This window comes from Rhincodon typus, chromosome 28, assembly GCF_021869965.1.
Source record: "Rhincodon typus isolate 14 chromosome 28, sRhiTyp1.1, whole genome shotgun sequence".
NCBI lineage: Eukaryota > Metazoa > Chordata > Chondrichthyes > Orectolobiformes > Rhincodontidae > Rhincodon > Rhincodon typus.
The window spans coordinates 42441400-42461050 of record NC_063359.1 but is presented as its reverse complement, the minus strand read 5'-3'; the positions used below and the strand labels follow the sequence as shown (position 1 = coordinate 42461050).

At 44.2% G+C, this 19651-nt stretch overlaps 1 protein-coding gene across 1 annotated transcript in view; it reads left to right on the top strand.

Annotated features, from left to right (window-relative positions):
• Window positions 1-8521: 8521 nt before the first annotated feature.
• The window catches only part of mymk (myomaker, myoblast fusion factor), a 39550-nt gene continuing 28420 nt past the window's right edge, over window positions 8522-19651 (top strand). The window contains exons 1-2 of the mRNA XM_020533759.2: window positions 8522-8656; window positions 8942-9056. Of these exons, the coding sequence (XP_020389348.1) occupies window positions 8522-8656; window positions 8942-9056 (250 nt within the window). The remainder of the gene's footprint in view (window positions 8657-8941; window positions 9057-19651) is intronic.

Below are 19651 nucleotides of genomic sequence, written 5' to 3'. Positions count from 1 at the left end.
CGCTGGCAAGTCAACGGAACCATCATGAAATTCTCGCGATTTGTTTCCGGGACCTCGAAATGTTGGTACCGATGGAGCTGGAAATCTTCTGGTTCCAATACACTCATTAATGTGCCTAATCTCCTGCCTCCATCTTTGATCCCCCTCTTGGCCTTTGCAGCCCATACTCCAACACTCTTGTCCTCTTTTTTAACTCTGTGTAACAGACTTTCTGCCACTGACCTACTGTGACTGACTCTGTCTGCTGTCCCCTTTCGGACCCACTGTCACTGATTCTCTGACACTGACCCTCTGTCATTGACCCCCTCTCAGATCCAATGCCACTAAATCTGTGTCTCGGACCCTCTGCTATTAACTCTCTGTCACTGGCTATCCAACACTGACCCTGTGTCACTGACCTTCGTCTCCAGTTCATTTACTCTGAATTTCTGCCTCCTCATTTCAGCTAGCAACCTAACTCAAATTATGTTCTATAAAGGCTCTAGAGGGATACAAGTTAGCCAGGAAAGAGCTGAAGAAAGGGCTTAGGAGAGCTATAAGGGGGCATGAGAAAACCTTGGCAGACAGGATCAAGGAAAACTCCAAGGCTTTTTACATGTACAAGATGAATAAGACAATGACCAGAGAAAGGGTAGGGCCAATCAAGGATTGTAAAGGGAATTTGTGTACGGAGCCTAAAGAGATAGGAGAGATCCTTTATGAATACTTTTCTTTGGTATTCACAACTGAGAGGGACCTACTTGTAGAGGAGGACAGTGTGAAACAAGCTGGTAGGCTAGAGGAGGTCGATGTTAGTAAGGAAGATGTACTAGGAATTTTGAGGAACTTGAAGATAGATAAGTACCCCGGGCCTGATGGGATTTATCCAAGGATTCTATGGGAAGTGAGGGAAGAGATCGCAGGGCCTTTGGCGATGATCTTTTCGTCCTCACTGTCCATGGGTATGGTGCCGGAAGATTGGAGAGAGGCAAATGTCATTCCCTTGTTCAAAAAAGGGAATAGGGATAACCCCGGAAATTACAGGCCAGTTAGTCTTACGTCAGTGGTGGGCAAATTATTGGAAAGGGCTCTGAGAGATAGGATTTATGATCACTTGGGTAGGCACAGTTTGATTCGTGATATTTAGCATGGATTTGTGAGGGGTAGATCATGCCTCACAAACCTTATTGAATTCTTTGAAGAGGTGACCAAACACTTGGATGAAGGTAGAGCAGTGGATGACGTATACATGGATTCAAGTAAGGTGTTTGATAAGGTTCCCCATGGTAGGCTCAGGCAGAAAGTAAGGAGGCATAAGAAAGGGGGAAATGTGGCAGATTGGATTCAGAATTGGCTGACCCAAGTGAGGGAGGTAGATATAGGGGAGATGTCAGAGGTAGGTTCTTTACTCAGAGAGTGATAGGGGCGTGGAATGCATTGCCGGAGAGGGTAGTGGAGTCGGCCTCATTGGGGGCATTTAAGCGGCTATTAGATAGGGATATGGATGATAGTATAAGGTAGGGGTGGAGGTTAGATAGGCCTTAGGATTAAGGTAAAAGTTCGGCACAACATCGTGGGCCGAAGGACCTGTACTGTGCTGTAAACTTCTATGTTCTAGGACTGAGCGTGCATTTGTTGCCTAAGACAATCTAAATCTTTGATTTGTCCAAACTTAATTTCCAAAAAAAAAAGAATTGTTAAAAAATGTTGCAATTAACCGGAAATCTGTAGTTCAAGTTCAGCAGCTGCTAGTTTTAAGCAGTGTTTTTTTTTCAAGGCATGCCTTGAACAAACAGATTAATGAAGAACCAGCTGAACGTGGATCGATATTAGAAGTGACACAGGTAGACCGTTTTCTTGAGAGCATGTATAAGTAGTCAGCTTTTTATGACTATGGATGTGACTTACAATAAAGTGCTGCAGTTGAGCATCCCAAAGAATGCAACTTAGATTAGTGCAGCAGGGGTCAGGAACTAGAGCAATAGGACAGCAAGGAAAATAGCTGAGGAGGACTCAGAGACTAATGCCAGTAAGACTAATAGGAAGAACAGATAGAGAGAGCTTACTAAACATGATAGGACTGGCAGTCTGAGGTGTATTTATTTTAATGCGAGGTGTATAACAGATAAGGCAGATGAACTTAGGGTCTTAGAGTCATACACCATGGAAACAGATACTTCGATCCAACTCATCCATGCCAACCAAGTTTCCTAAGCTAAACTATTCCCTTCTTGCCTACACTTGGCGCATATTCCTCTAAACATTTCCTATTCATGTACCTGTTCAAATGTCTTTTAAACGTTGTAACTGTACCTGCATCTACCATTTCCACTGGCAGTTCATCCTACATACAAACTACCCTCTGTGTGAAAAAGTTGCCCTTCAGTCCCTTCTAAATCTTTCTCCTTTCACATTAAAAATCTGCCACCTAGTTTTGAACTTCCCCACACCCTGGGGAAAAGACCTTTGCTATTCACCTTATGTATGGCGCTGTGTATGATTTTATAAACGTCTATAAGGTAACCCCTCAACCTCTTACGCTCCAGTGAATAATGTCCCAGCCTATCCAGCCACTCCTTATAAAAAAACCCTCCAGTCCTACTAACATCCTAGTAGATCTTTTCTGAACATTCTCCAACTTAATAAAAACTTTCCTATAGTAGGGTGATCAGATCTGTACACTGTATTACAAAAGTGCCTCATCAACGTTCTATACAACATTAACATGACATCCCAACTCCTATACTCAGTGGTCTGAGCAATGAATGCAAGCGTGTTAAGTGCCTTCCTTACCCACCTTGTATCCCTGCAATGCAAGTTTCAAAGAACTATGTACCTGAACCCCTAGGTCTCTTTGTTCGACAACACCACCCAGGACCCAACTCCTAACTGTATAAGTGCTGCGTTTGTTAGTTTTAGCAAAATGGATTTATCGAACAAAGAACAAGAACAAGAACAAAGAAAATTACAGCACAGGAACAGGCCCTTCGGCCCTCCAAGCCTGCGCCGATCCAGATCCTCTATCTAAACCTGTCACCTATTTTCCAAGGATCTGTATCCCTCTGCTCCCTGCCCATTCATGTATCTGTCTAGATACATCTTAAATGATGCTATCATGCCCGCCTCTACCACATCTGCAGGCAACGCGTTCCGGGCACCCACCACCCTCTGCATAAAGAACTTTCCACGCATATCTCCCTTAAACTTTTCCCCTCTCACCTTGAAATCGTGACCCCTAGTAATCGAGTCCCCCACTCTGGGAAAAAGCTTCTTGCTATCCACCCTGTCTATACCTCTCATGATTTTGTAGACCTCAATCAGGCCCCCCCTCAACCTCCGTCTTTCTAATGTAAATAATCCTAATCTACTCAACCTCTCTTCATAGCTAGCGCCCTCCATACCAGGCAACATCCTGGTGAACCTCCTCTGCACCCTCTCCAAAGCATCCACATCCTTTTGGTAATGTGGCGACCAGAACTGTACGCAGTATTCCAAATGTGGTCGAACCAAAGTCCTACACAACTGTAACATGACCTGCCAACTCTTGTACTCAGTACCCCGTCTGATGAATGAGAGCATGCCATATTCCTTCTTGACCACTCTATCCACCTGCGTTGCCACCTTCAGGGACAATGGACCTGAACACCCAGATCTCTCTGTGCAGTTAACCTCCATCTGCCACTGCTCAGCTCATCGGCCCAATTGATCAAATCCCTTTGAAATCTTAGATAACCTTCTTGACTGTTGAATTTACCACCGATTTTGGTATCATGTGCAAACTTACTAAACTCCTAAATTCTCATCTAGATCTTTTATATAAATGACAAACAACAGTGGACCTAGCACCGATCCCTGTGGAACACCTCTGGGGATAGGCCTCCAGTCCAAAAAACAACCCTCCACCACCATACTCTGTCTCCTACCGTCAAGCTAATTTTGTAACCAATTGGCAACGTCTCCCTGAACCCCAAGTGATCTAACTTTACTAATCAATCTATCACGCAGAACCTTGTCAGAAGTTTTACTAAAGTCCATGTAGACCATGTCTACTGCTTTGCCCTCATCAATCTTTTTGCTTACATCTTTGAAAATCTCAGTCAAGTTTGTGAGACACAATTTCCCACGCACAAAGCCATGCTGACTATTCCTAATCAGCCCTTGCCTCTCCACATCCTATCTCTCAGAATCCCCTCCAACAACCTACTCACCACTGATGTCAGACTCACTGGTCTATAGTTCCCTGGCTTCGCTTTACAGCCTTCCTTAAATTAAGGTGCAACATGGGGTGGCATGGTGGCTCAGTGGCTAGCACTGCTGCCTCACACCACCAGGGACTTGGGTTCAATTCCAGCCTTGGGTGACTCTGTATGGAGTTTGTACATTCTCCCTGTGTCTGTGTGAGTTTCCTCCCACAGTCCAAAGATGTGCTTGCTAGGTGGATTGGCCTTGTTAAATTGCCTGTACTGTTTAAGGGTGCATAGATTGGGTGGGTTTATAGGGGGATGGGTCTAGGTGGGATACTGTAAAGGTTGGTGTAGACTTGTTGGGCCAAAGGGCCTGTTTCCACACTGTGGGATTCTATGATCTCTGATTAGCCACCATCCAGCAATTCACCTGTGGCTGTCCATGATCCAAATAGCTTTACTAGAGGCCCTGCATTTCTTCCCTAACTTTCCACAATGTCCTGAGACACCTTTAATCAGGACCAGAGATTTATCCACTTTTTTTAAAGATTTCCAGTACCTCCCCTTGTGTAATGTGGACTGTTCAAGACATTAATGCTTACTTCCCTGAGTTTCTTAGCCTCCGACTCGTTCTCTGTAGTAAAAACTGCTGTGAAATATTCGTTTAGTGTCTCTCCCATCTCCTGTGCTTCCACATAGTTGACCTCGTTGATCTTTAAGGGGCCCTATTCTCTCCCTAGTTGTTCTTTTGCTCTTAATGTACTTGTAGAATCTCTTTGGATTATCCTTAACTTTATCTCCCAAGGCTATCTCATATCCCCTTTTTGCCCTCTTGATTTCCCTCTTAAGAGTGCCCCTACACCCCTTATACTCTTCAAGAGATTCACTTGATGTCTATACCTCCTTATTCTTGATCAGAGTCTCAATATATTTATCCATTGATCGTTACTCTTACCAGCCTTACCCATCACTCTAACAGGAACACAATGCCTCTGAACTCTTGTCATAGAGATTACAGCATGGAAACAGACCCTTTGGTCCAACTCTTCCGTGCTGACCAGATATCCTAGATAAATCTAGTCTCATTTGCCATCATTTGGCCCATATCCGTCTAAAGTCTGCCTATCATATACCCATGCAGATGCCTTTTAAATGTTGTAATTGTACCGGCCTTCACCACTTCCTCTGGCAGCTCATGCCATACACACACCAACCTCTCACCTTAAACCTATGCGCTCTAGTTTTTGACTTGCCCACCCCAGGGAAAAGACCTTGTCTATTTACCCAATCCATGCCCCTCATGATTTTATAAACCTCTGTATCTCACTTCTGAAAGCCTCCCACTTGTCAGTCATCCCTTTACCTGCAAATAGTCTACTCCAATCAACTTCTGAAAATTCCTGTCTCATTCGATCAAAATTTGCCTTACTCCAATTAAGACCTTTTATACAAGGCCTATCCTTTTCCATTCCTATTTTAAAACTAGAATAGAATAGAATCCCTGCAGCGTGGAAACAGGCCCTTGAGCCCAACAAGTCCACACCAACCATCAAAGCATCCCACCCAGACTATAACCAACCCAGTCTTCACATCCCTGAACACTACGGACAATTTAGCATGGCCAATCCACCTAGCCTGCACATTTTTGGATGATGGGAGGAAACGGCCGCAGACACTGGGAGAATGTGCAGACTCCACACAGGCAGTCATCCGAGGGTGGAATCGAATCCAGGCCTCTGGTGCTGTGAGGTGACAGTGCTAACCACTGAGCCGATATGCCGCCCAAAATTTGTGGTTAGAAACCAATAAACTTGGTCAGCATGGGGATTGATTTGATGACCTTGGCATTATTAGCACCACACTCTAACTATCTGAACTAATAGAATTATGATCACTGGTCCCAGAGTGCTGCCCCCCCCCACTCCCCACTAACACTTCACTTGCCCTGCCTTTTTTCCCAAGAGAAGTTCAGCCTTTGCTCCTTCTCTAGTAAGTACATTTACACATTTATAAAGAAAATTTTCTTGAACATATTTAACAAATTTCTCACCATTAGGTGATGGCCTAATGGTATTATCGCTGGACTGTTAATCCAGAGACTCAGATAACATTCTGGGGACAACAAGGTGCAGGGCTGGATGAACACAGCAGGCCAAGCAGCATCATAGGAGCAGAGAGGCATTCTGGGGACCCAGGTTCAAATCCCGCCACGGCAGATAGTGGAATTTGAATTCAATAAATATCTGGAATTAAGAATCTAATGATGACCCTGAAACCATTGTTGATTGTTGGAAAAACCCATCTGGTTCACTAAGGTCCTTTAGGGAAGGAAACTGCCATCCTTACCTGGTCTGGCCTACATTTGACTCCAGACTCACAGTAACGTGGTTGACTCTTAACTGCCCTGTGGGGCAATTAGGGATGGGCAAAAAAATGCTACCTAGTCAACGATGCCCTCAGCCCGTGAATGAATAAAGGAAAAAAAACCCATCCAAGCACTTAACACTCTAGCAGTCCCAGCCTATGTCTGGAAAGTTAAAAACCCCTACTTTTACAACCCTATTCTTACATATATCTGAAATCTCTCAACATATTTGCTCCTTAGTTTCCTGCCAACTACTGGGGGCCCTATAGTATAACTTCATTAAGGTGACCATCCCCTTCTTATTTCTAAGTTCCACCCGTAAAGTTTAACTGAACAATCCCTCCGAAATACCGGCTCTAAGTACAGCAATAATGTTTTCCCTACTTAAAAAACACCACTCCCCTTCCTCTCTTGCCTCCCTTTCTATCCTCCCTGTAGCATCCACACCCTGGAACATTGATCGGCCAGTCCTGTCCCTCCCTCAGCCATGCTTCTGTAATAGATATGATGTCCCAGTCCCCTATTCCCCTACATGCTGTGAGTTCATCTGCCTTACCTGTAAGACCCTTTGCAATAGAGCTTGGATTAATAAACATAATTACAATATTGTCACTATTACACATTGTATTTCCACATGTTTTACCCACCCCCTGTGCAGTTGAGCCAACCGTGGTGTAACAAATTTGGATGCTGTCACTTTCCCCTGAGAGGCCATTTCCCTCAAAAGTGTCCAATGTGGAATAACTTTTACAGGGGAATAACCACAGGAGACTTCTACACAGTCTTCCTGATCCTCTTGTTTTGCAAGTTGGTCACCTGTGAACTGCCTGTGGAGTCTTAGCCTGTGATGTGATCACCTCTCTATATGATTTATCCATGACACTTTCTGCTTTGTGGATGCTCCAACGTGTCCCTGTCCCCTCTGATCCAGCTCTGACACCCAGGCTTTGAGGAGCTGCAGCTGTGGACGCTTCCTGTACACATGCTGGTGCCAGGCGCTAGAAATATTCCTGCTTGATTTACCCCTTTTAAATTAAACCTTTTGGAAGATGCTTAATATAAAATAATACAAATTAATCTAGGGCCCTTATTCCATGGTCCTCATTACAATAGAATATAGTCTTTACAAACTATAAAACCCAATAATGTAAAAAGCACCTCTTTCCCTTTGCACCAAATTCCCACTGTGTTCCAAATTTTCAGATACACACACTCACTCTGGCTGCATCTCACTCAGGATATGCTCACTCCCAAATGATCATGGTCTTCTATCAGTCCCTTTCATAAAAATAGAATAAGCTAAGATGACTCACACGAGTTAAGCTTCGATAGTAATCAACATATATATTCAGGCCCTATTAAGGCGTAAGGTGATTGACTGTTAACTGCCCCTCAGTTAGCTGAGTCAGCTACCTTAATAATCTTTTAACTAGACTACTGAATGTTTAATAAAAAAGAAAAAAAAAAGACTTACCAGTTCATTTCACACTGTTCTCCAAATTCCCAGAAACATACATTCACACTGGCTTTCTCACTCAGGATATATTCTCTCTCACTGCACATGCAAAGCTTATGAAGATCTGGGGAGCTGGATTAATTGGATAGTTCTACAAAGAACTGTCACAGATGCAATGACCAAACAACCTTCTGTCTCACATAATTCTAGGATTATTCTTAAAACCTGTGACGCTTTAGGAGCCAAGTTATCACATGGATTTAGCAGTTGTTCAAGGATTAGAAACAATAACAAATGTTTTGATATTTGCTTCTTCTCTCGACCATTTCCCAATGGGTCTGGAGAAGCTGCAGCTGTTGGGCTCCAGTGACGTGTTAGAAAGGGCTGGGTATTGGACTTTTAAACTTTAAAGTCCACTCAGCAGCTGTCTTACAACATTGAGCAACTAACAGGATACGGTACGTTTTAGTTCAAAGGTCTGAATCTGTATCGTGATGTATATTTATTCTTAATTCCTGTTTTTCTTGGGACATTTAGATGGGAGCTGCAATAGCCAAGCTTTTCCTTCCAACCCTCAGCAGCCTGATCTTCCTTCCTACCATCACCATTGCAGCAAAGCGGAGATTCCACATGGAAGCCATGATTTACTTCTTCACGATGTTTTTCATAGCGGTAAGAGGATATTTTTGACAATCTATATTTACCTATCAGGCTATCATAAATAGCTGAAACCATCTGCATAAACCATGTGGTGCTAGCAGATTACCCTGTTCCTTTTACCTAGCACTGAATCAAACAGTGATGGTGAGACTAGGCAAATATTTATTCTACCTCCGCTGATTCTTCTAAAAATCTCCTTTTGTGAAAATGATCTATCCTCCCCTGAGAAGTTTTATCTACTTCATTGTATTTATTTTCACGTGTAATTGACTGAAATGTTTTTTCTTTCTCTTCTAGTTTTTTCATGCTTGTGAAGGGCCTGGCCTGACAGTTTTGTGTATCATGCGTCATGACATTCTGCAGTATTTCAGTGTTTATGGCACTGCTCTATCCATGTGGGTCACTTTAATAGGTGAGAAATAGTTTAATCCAGTTTTCTCCTATAGAAGATCAAATGATGAAAATAAACCTCCTGACCTGTTAGTTACAGCAGAGCCTCAGGAGATTCACAGAAATAATCACAGAACTATGACCAACAGTGATCTGATTTGACCATTTCCTGTTGCTCAAATTGGAACAAACACTGAAACAAGAAAATCCTAACCCAGCAGTCAGAAACAGATATCTGTGCATGGGTGTAATAATCTTTCCTTGCAGAGAATTTGAGTGTAAACGTAGCGGATGTCCATAATGGGGTTTGAGTGTGTATGTAAAATGTTTCCTAAAGAGAGTCTGAGTTCACACTCAGATATGGTGAATGTTCCTAAGGGCTGTGTGTGTCGACACGTTAAACTTATGGGAGCCTGTGAGTAAGTATTGTGAATGTTCCTGAGGCAATCTGTATGTAGCTATGATGAATGATCTGTGAAGGAAGTCTGTGTGTCACGGTGAATGTTTTTGAGGGAGTTTCTTTAATTCAATAATGGGATGTGCACGTAACTGACTAAGCCAGCGTTTATGCCCATCCCTAAAGGTTTGGGAAGGTGGTGATAAGCTGCCTTCTTGGACCACTGCAGTCAATGTGGCATTGGTGCACCCATTATGCTATTAAAAAGGGAGTTCCAGGATTTCAACTCAGTGACACTGAAGCAATGGCGATAGATTTCCATGATAGGACGGTGTGTCGCTTGGAGGGGAACTTGCAGTTGATTGAGTTCCTATGCATCTGCTATTTTTCTCCTTCAAGGCTGTAGATGTCACAGGTTTGGAAGGATTTGTCAGAGAATCCTTGGAGAGTTGCTGCAGTTTATCTTATTGGTGATATTAATTTCTGCCACTATGTGTTGATGATAGAGAGAACAAATGCAGAAGGTTATGGATAGGGTGCCAATCAAGTGAGCTGTATTTTTCTTCATGAATGGTGTTGAGCTTCTTGAGTGTTGTTGGAACTGTATGAATTCAGATAAGTGGAAAATATTTCTTCACACTCCTGACTTGTGTCTTGGAGATGGTAGACAAGCATTGGGCATGTAGTGACAGTTTCTCAATGTTTAACTCCACGATATTGTTACAGTGTCACTATACATGTCCCCAAACATTTAAGTTTGAAGTTGTCAACTTGAAATACTCAGAATTCAAGTTTATGCTTATATTTAATATTTTAGGCATCTACAGTTATGAGTGGCACAGAATTTTAGAGTGATGACAGTACAGTAAAAGAATTTTAATATCTCTTTTGGCTTTCTGAAATAGCAGTTCATCTAGGGCCATTTCCCGCCTTCACATTCCTCCTTTTCGGAAAAGAATCCATTTACCTCTTGAATGCCTTGATTCACCCAACTACAGTCCACCACACTGTTGGACAGTGCCTTCCATGTCCTGATTATCACTGCATAAAAGAGAGTTTCCTCATGTTACAATTGCTTCTTTTGCCAATTACATATGAACATAAGAACACAGGAAATAGCAGGAATAGGCCATCTGGCCGTCGAGCCTGCTGCGCCATTCAATATTTCATGGCTGATCTTTTCATGGACTCAGCTCCACTTATCTGCCCACTCACCATAACCCTTAATTCCTTTACTATTCAAAGATCTATCTTTGCCTTAAAAACATTCAATGAGGCAGCCTCAACTGTTTCACTTGGCGGGGAATTCCACAGATTCACAATCCTTTGAGTGAAGAAGGTCATTCCCAACTCAATCCTAAATCTGCTCCCCCTTATTTTGATGCTATACCCCCTAGTTCTAGTTGCACCCGCCAGTGGAAACAACCTCCTTGCTTCTAATCTATTCCCTTCATAATTTTATATAATTCCATAAGATTCCCCTTCGTTCTTCTAAATTTCAATGAGTTTAATCCCATTCTACTCAATCTCTCCTCATAAGCCAACCCTCTCAATTCTGGAATCAATCTAGTGAACCTCCTCTGCATCCCTTCCAGGGCCAGTACATCCTTTCTTAAGTAAGGAGACCAAAACTGTACATATTACTCCAGGTGTGGCCTCACTGAAGGATAGGAATGGCAGGATCCAAGAACCTTGGATGCAAGGGAAATTGTAAACATAGTCAAAAGGAAAAAGGAAGCATACCATAGGTCTAGGCAGCAACAGAATGACAAAGCCCTTGAAGAGTATAGATAAATTAGGAAGGAACTTAAACGCAGAATTAGGAAGGCTGAAAGGGGCCATGAAATGTCTTTAGCAAACAGGGTCAAGGAGAATCCCAAGGCTTTTTATGTATATGTTAGAAGAAAGATTAGGCCCCCCTCAAGGACAAAGGAGGGAAGTTATGCGTGGAGCTACAGGAAGTGGGAAAGATCCTTAATAAGTACTCTGTACCAGTATTCACCATGTAGAAGGACGTGACTGATGTTGAGGTCAGGGATGAGTGTGTGAATACTCTAGAGAATGTCAATATATTAAAGGAGGACGTTTTGGGTATCCTAAATTGCGTTAAGGTAGACAAGCCCCCATGGACAGATGGGATCCATCTCAGGTTGCTACAAAAGGCAAGGAAAGAAATAGCTGGAGCATTGGCGGATATCTTCACATCCTCTTTGACCATAGGCGAGGTTCCAGAGGACCGGGGATTAGCCAATGTTGTTCCTTTGTTTAAGAAAGGAAGCAGGGATAATCCAGGAAATTATAGGCTGGTGAGTCTGACATCTGTGATGGGGAAGCTCTTGGAGAAGATACTGAAGGACAGGATATATGCACAGTTGGAAGAAAATGGACTAGTTAGCAACAGGCAGCATGGTTTTGTACGGGGAAGGTCATGTCTCACCAACCTGATCGAATTTTTTGAAGAAGTGACAAAGATAATTGATGAGGGAAGAGCTGCGAATAAAGTTTATATGGATTTTAGTAAGGCATTTGATAGAGCCTCACTTGGCAGATTGGTACAAAAACTAAAATTTTATGGCATTCGGGTTGGGCTGGCTAGATGGATACAAAGCTGGTTTGGTTATAGAAGACAGAGGGTAGCGGTGGAAGAATGTATACCGGTCACTAGTGTTTTCCACAGGGATCAGTCATATGTCCTCTGTTTTCCTTCCTTCGCCTCCGCCGCATCTGCTCCCGAGATGAGGCATTCCACTTCAGGACATCCCAGATGTCCTCGTTTTTCAAGGGCTGCAACTTCCCGTCCACAGTGGTCGAAAACACCCTCGACTGTGTCTCTCGCATTTCCCACAACTCATCCCTCACACCCCCTACCCGCAATAACAACCAAAACAGAATCCCCCTCGTCCTCACATACCACTGCACCAACCTCCGACTCCAACGCATCATCCTCCGACACTTCCACCACCTGCAATCCGACCCCACTAACAAAGACATTTTTTCCCTCCCCACCCTTATCTGCTTTCCAGAGGGACCACTCTCTCCGTGACTCCCTTGTCCGCTTCACACTCTCCCTCCAGCCCCACCACCCCCGGCACTTTTCCCTGCAATCGCAGCAAGTGCTACACCTGCCCCTACACCTCCCCCCTCACCCCCATCCCAGACCCTAAGAAGACCTTCCACTTCAAACAGATGTTCACCTGCACATCTGCTAATGTGGTATACTGTATCCGCTGTTCCCGTTGTGGCCTCCTCTACATCGGGGAAACCAAGCGGAGGCTTGGCGACCGCTTTGTGGAACACTTACGCTCGGTTCGCAACAAATAACTACACCTCCCAGTCGCGAACTGTTTCACCTCCCCCTCCCACTCCTTGGATGACATGTCCATCCTGGGCCTCCTGCATTGCCACAATGATGCCACCGAAAGCTGCAGGAACAGCATCTCATATTTCGCTTGGGAACCCTGCAGCCCAAGGGTATCAATGTGGACTTCACAAGCTTCAAAATCTCCCCTCCCCCTACTGCATCCCAAAACCAGCCCAGCTTGTCCCCACCTCCCTAACCATTCCTCCCACCTCAAGCCCCACCCCCATCTCCTACCCACTAACCTCATCCCGCCTCCTTAACCTGTCCATCCTCCCTGGACCAACCTATCCCCTCCCTAACTCCCCACCTACATTCACCTTTACTGGCTCCAACCCCGCCCCTTTGACCTGTCTGTCTCCTCTCCACCTATCTTCTCCTTTATCCAATTTCTATCCGCCTCCCCCTCTCTCCCTATTTATTTCAGAATCCCCTTCCCCTCCCCCATTTCTGAAGAAGGGTCTTGACCCGAAACGTCAGCTTTCCTGCTCCTCTGATGCTGCTTGGCCTGCTGTGTTCATCCAGCTCTACACCTTGTTATCTCAGATTCTCCAGCATCGGCAGTTCCTACTATCATATGTCCTCTGTTGTCTGTATTATATATAAATGATCTGGAGGAAAATGTGGGTGGTCTGATGAGTAAGTTTGCAGATGACATGAAGATTGGTGGAGTTGCTGATAGTGCCAACGATTGTGAAAGGATGCAACAGGATATAGATAGATTGGCGACTTGGGCACAGAAATGGCAGATGGAGTTTAATCCAGACAAATGCGAGGTGATGCATTTTGGAGGATCAAATTTAGGTGTGAATTACACTGTAAACGATAGAATCCTTAGGAACATTAACATACAGATGGATGTGGGCATACAGGTCCACAGTTCCCTAAAAGTGCTAGAACAGGTGGCCAAGGTGATTAAGAAGGCATATGGTACGCTTGCTTTCATGAGCCGGGGAATGGAGTATAAGAGTTGGCAAAACATGTTGCCGCTATATAAAACCCTTGTTAGGCCGTACTTGTGTGCAGTTTTGGTCACCAGATTACCAGAAGGACATAGAAATAGAACAGTACAGCACAGTGTAGGCCCTTCAGCCCATGATGTTGTGCCAAACTTTTACCCTAAACCTAAGGTCTATCTAACCTCCACCCCAACCTTGTACTATCATCCATATGCCTGTCTAATAGCCGCTTAAATGTCCCTAATGAGGCCGACTCAACTACCCTCTCCGGCAATGCATTCCACGCCCCTACCACTCTCTGAGTAAAGAAACTACCTCTGACGTCTCCCCTATATCTACCTCCACTCACTTTTAAACTATGCCCCCTCGTAATTGCTACCTCCACTCTAGGAAAAAGTCTCTGGCTGTCCACTCTATCACGGCTCTTGAACTCGATCCCTCTATTAATGAAAGCTAACACACCATACACCTTCTTAACAACTCTATCCACCTGGGTGGCAGCTTTCAGGGAACTGTGGACATGAACCCCAAGATCCCTCTGCTCCTCCATGCTGCCAAGAATCTTTCCGTTAACCCTGTATTTTGCTTTCAAGTTTGTCCTTCCAAAATGAATCACCTCACACTTTTCAGGATTAAACTCCATCTGCCACTTCTCAGCCCAGCTCTGCATCCTATCAATGTCCCTTTGTAACCTAGAACAGCCCTCTGCACCATCCACAACTCAACCCACCTTCGTCACAGGATGTCGAAGCTTTGGAGAGAATGCAGAGAAAGTTCACCAGGATGTTGCCTGGTCTCGAGGCCATTAGATATGAGGAAAGGTTAAAACGACTAGAATTGTTTTCGCTGGAAAGACAGCAGCTGAGAGAAGACCTGATAGAGGTCTGCAAAATTATGAGAGGCACAGTCAGGCTGGATAGTCAGAGCCTTTTTCCCAGGGTTGAAGTTTCAATTACAAGGCAGCACAGGTTCAAGGTGAGAGGGCAAAAGTTTAAGGGAGATGTGCGAGGGAGAAAAGTTTTTGACACAGAGAGTGGTAGGAGCCTACAATGCACTGCCAGAGGAGGTGGTAGAAACAGGCATGTTGGCGACATTTAAGAGGCATCTGGATGATTACATGAATAGGGGGTAATTGAGGGATACAGACCAAAAAAGGGCAGAAGGTTTGTGTTTTAGTTTAGTTTGCATGATGATCGGCACAGGCTTGGAGGGCCGAAGGGCCTGTTCCTGTGCCATACTTGTCTTTTGTTCTTTTGTTCTCTGTTCTCAACATCACTCTATACAGCTGCAGCATAACTTCCCTGTTTTTAAACTCTATCTCTCCAGCAATAAAAGACATTATACCATTTGCCTTCTTGAAGACCTCATACTTACCAACAGTGTACTCCATCTGCTAGACCCTTGCACATTCACTTAACCTATCTGTATCCCTCTGCAGACTTTCAGTATCCTCTGCACACTTTGTTCTACCACTGATTTTTGTGCCATCTGCGAACGTTGACACACTAGACTATACGTTACCTTAAATCTGTTGCCTCTGCATCTTAATCCTGCCAGCAACGGAAACAGTTTCTCTCTATCTACTCTTTCCAGTCCCTTCATGATTTTGAATATCTCCATCAACTCTCCTCTCAATCTTCTCCTAGGACAACAGTCCCAGCTTCTCCAATCTATCCATGTAACTGAAGCTGGTCATCCCTGGAAACATTCTTGTGAATCTTTTCTGCACCCTCTCTAATGCCTTCACAGCCTTCCTCAATTGTTATGCCCAGAGCTGGACACAATATTCAAGTTAAGGCAGGAAGTGTATTGTGCAATTTATCAAAACCTCCTTTCCTTTGTTTTCTGTGGCCTTCTTTATAGAATACTGAATCCTGTAAGCTTTATTAAATAAGCTCTCAATCTGTCCTGTTACCTTCAATGATCACTGGAGTCCCTCTGCTTCTGAACCCTGTTTAAAATTGTAACCTTTGCTTTATATTGTTTCTCTGTGTACTTTTTACCACACTCATGTCTTAATGTTAAAACTGATTGACATTCAGTCAGCAAGAAACTACCAAAGTTGTCACTTACAGGACAAGCATAGAAACATTGAAAATAGGAGCAGACCATTTGGCCATTCAAGCCTGTCCTGCCATTCGACATGATCATGGCTGATCATTCAACACAGTAGCCTGTTCCTACTTTCTCCTCATACCCTTTGAACCCTTTAACCCTAAAACTAATTCTGACTCCTTTTTGAAAACATTTAACATTTTGGCCTCAAACACTTTCTGATATAGAGAATTCCACAAGTTCGTCACTGTCTGGTTAAAGAAATTTCTCCTCATCTCAGTCCGAAATGGGCTAGCTCATATCTTGAAATTGTCACCCCTGGTTCTGGGATGCCCTATCAGGAACATCTTTCCTGTGTTTACCCTATCTAATCCTGTTAAAGATTTATAGTTTGCTGAGATCCTCCCCTCATTCTTCTAAACTCCACTTTATTCACACCATCTGACACTCTTGATCACCTGCAGAGACCTATCATTTGGCCTGTTGACACTCCACTCACACCATTTATATGATCTTTTGATCTCTCAGAATATAAAGTCTGTGCCTGGGCGCTCTCTTCACTTCACCTGATGAAGGGACAGCACTTCAAAAGCTTGTGATTTCAAATAAACCTGTTGGACTATAAAATAAACACTGAAAGAACTGTGGATGCTGTAAATCAGGAACAAAAATAAAGTTGCTGGAAAAGCTCAGCTGGTCTGGCAGCATCTGTAAAGAAATAAAATCAGAGCTAACTTTTGGGTCTGGTGCTGAGGAATGGTCACCCAGTGTCGTGTGTTTTTTGATCTTGTCCACCCCAGTCCAACGCTGGTACCTCCACATCATTCTAAACTCCAATGATTAGAGGCCTAACTGTTCCAGTTTCTCTTGATATGTCAATCCTTCTATCCCTCAGTTAGTCTGTAAACCTTTACACACTCCCTCCATAGCCAGAATATCCTTTCTCTGACAAACAGAAACAGGCCTTCTTGCTTTCAGCGGCACGAGTGGTGAGAGCGCAAGCCAGGAAGTGAACTAATATATTCGGGCATTGGCTAAATCCGAAACTCTACACATTAAGTGTCTCCCACCCGTCCTCCTCCTCTAACCAAAAAAAAGACTGTGTGGAGCGTCGGTAAGGTAAGGACTTTTTTTATTCCTGTGGAAATCTAGAATAGAGGGAATGGAAGCTAGGGCAGTGTAATGTACCTCTTGCAGGATATGGGAGGTAAGGGTCACTGCTGGTGTCCCCTCTGACCTCACCTGCGAGAAGTGTACCCAACTCCAGCTCCTCACAAACCATGTTAGGGAACTGGAGCTGGAGCTGGATGAACTCCGGATTATTCAGGAGGCTGAGGGGGTGATAGAGAGGACTTATAAGGAGGTGGTCACACCCAAGGTACAGGAAAAAGGTAGCTGGGTGACTGTCAGGAGGGGAAAGGGAATAGGCAGGACAGTGCAGGGATCCCCTGTGGCCGTTCCCCTCAGTAATAAGTATACCGTTTTGGATACTGTTGTGGGGGATGACCTACCAGTGGAAGGCCATGGCGGACAGGTCTCTGGCACTGAGCCTGACCCTGTGGCACAGAAAGGAAGGGGGGAGAATAGGAAAGAAATTGTAGTGGGGGATCCAATAGTAAGAGGCATAGACAGGCGGTTCTGTGGACGCGAACGAGACGAACAGATGTTATGTTGCCTCCCGGGTGCCAGGGTCCGTGACATCTTGGATCGTGTCTTCAAGATCCTTAAGGGGGAGGGTGAGCAACCAGCAGTCATGGTACACATCGGTACCAATGACATAGGTAGAAAAAGGACTGAGAATGTGAAAAACGAGTCCAGGGAGTTAGGTTGGGAGCTGAAGTCCAGGACAAACAGGTAGTTATCTCTGGATAACGAGGTAAGAAATAGGGAGAGAGTGCAGCTAAACACGTGGCTACAGGGCTGGTGTAGGAAGGAGGGCTTCCATTATGTGGATAACTGGAGCACATTCTAGGGAAGGTGGGACCTGTACAGGAAGGACGGGTTGCACCTGAACCAGAAGGGCACAAATATCCTGGGAGGGAGGTTTGCTCAAGCTATATGGGATGGTTTAAATTAGATTGGCAGGGGGTGGGGAACTGGATTTGTAATTCAGAGGATGAGGTATTCAGCCTTCCAACAGAAACAACAGGGAGTGAGGTTGTTAATAAAGAAATGCGGTCGCTGGAGCGAAATTGTGGACACAGGGATGGTTAAAGTGTGTATACTTCAATGCTAGAAGTATCAGAAATAAGGCAGATGAACTTAGAGCATGGGTCAGTACTTGGAACTACGATGTTGTGGCCATTACAGAAACTTGGGTAACTCAGGGACAGGAATGGTTGTTGGAAGTTCCAGGATTTAGATGCTTTAAAAGAAATAGGGAGGGTGGTAAAAGAGGCAGCGGAGTGGCATTGCTAGTCAGGGCTAGTATAGCAGCTACTGAAAGGCAGTTCGAGAATTATATGTCTACATAACAAGAAAGGAGCAGTCACTTTGTTGGGGTTTTTTTTTACAGATCCCAAAATAGTTGCAGAGAAGTAGAGGAGCAGATTGGGAGGCAGATACTGGAAAGGTGCAGAAGTCACAGGGTTGTAGTCATGGGTGACTTCAACTTTCCAAATATTGATTGGAAACTTTTTAATTGTAATAGTTTAGATGGAGCGAATTTTGTCCAGTGCGTTCAGGAAGGATTCCTGACACAGTATGTAGATAGACCAACACGAGGAGAGGCCACTTTGGATTTGGTGCTTGGCAATGAACCGGGCCAAGTTTTAGACCTGTTGGTAGGAGAGCATTTTGGCGGTAATGATCATAACTCTGTTACTTTTACAATAGTCATGGAAAAGGATAGGTACATACAGCAGGGTAAGGTTTACAATTGGGGGAAGGGTAATTGTAATTCTGTTAGGCAAGAACTGGGTAACATAAAATGGGAACAGATGCTGTCAGGGAAGACCGCCATAGAAATGTGGAGATTGTTTAAGGAATGCATACTGCGTGTGATCGATATGTTTGTCCCTAGCAGGCAGGGAAGATGCGGTCGAGTGAGGGAGCCTTGGTTCTCGAGAGAGGTCGAACAACTGGTTAAGAGGAAGAAGGATGCTTAAAGAAGGTTTAGGAAACAAGGATCGGAAAAGGCTCTAATGGGGATACAAGTTAGCCAGGAAGGAGCTGAAGAAAGGGCTTAGGAGGGCTATAAGGGGGCGTGAGAAAACCTTGGCAGACAGGATCAAGGAAAACTCCAAGGCTTTTTACACATACATGAGGAATAAGAGAATGACCAGAGAAAGGGTAGGGCCGATCAAAGATTGTAAAGGGAATTTGTGTACGGAGCCTAAAGAGATAGGAGAGGTCCTTAATTAATACTTTTCTTCGGTATTCACAACCGAGAGGGACCTAGTTATAGGGGAGGACAGTGTGAAACAGGCTGGTAGGCTAGAGGAGGTCGATGTTAGTAAGGAAGATGTACTAGGAATTTTGAGGAACTTGAAGATAGATAAGTCCCCCAGGCCTGATGGGATTTATCCCAGGATTCTATGGGAAGTGAGGGAAGAGGTCGCAGGGCCTTTGGCGATGATCTTTTCGTCCTCACAGTCTACAGGTATAGTGCTGGAAGATTGGAAAGTGGCAAACGTCATTCCGTTGCTCAAAAAAGGGAATAGAGATAACCCCGGAAATTACAGGCCAGTTAGTCTTACCTCAGTGGTGGGCAAATTATTGGAAAGGGCTCTGAGAGATAGGATTTATGATCACTGGGATAGGCACAGTTTGATTCGTGATATTTAGCATGGATTTGTGAGGGGTAGATCATGCCTCACAAACCTTATTGAATTCTTTGAAGTGGTGAC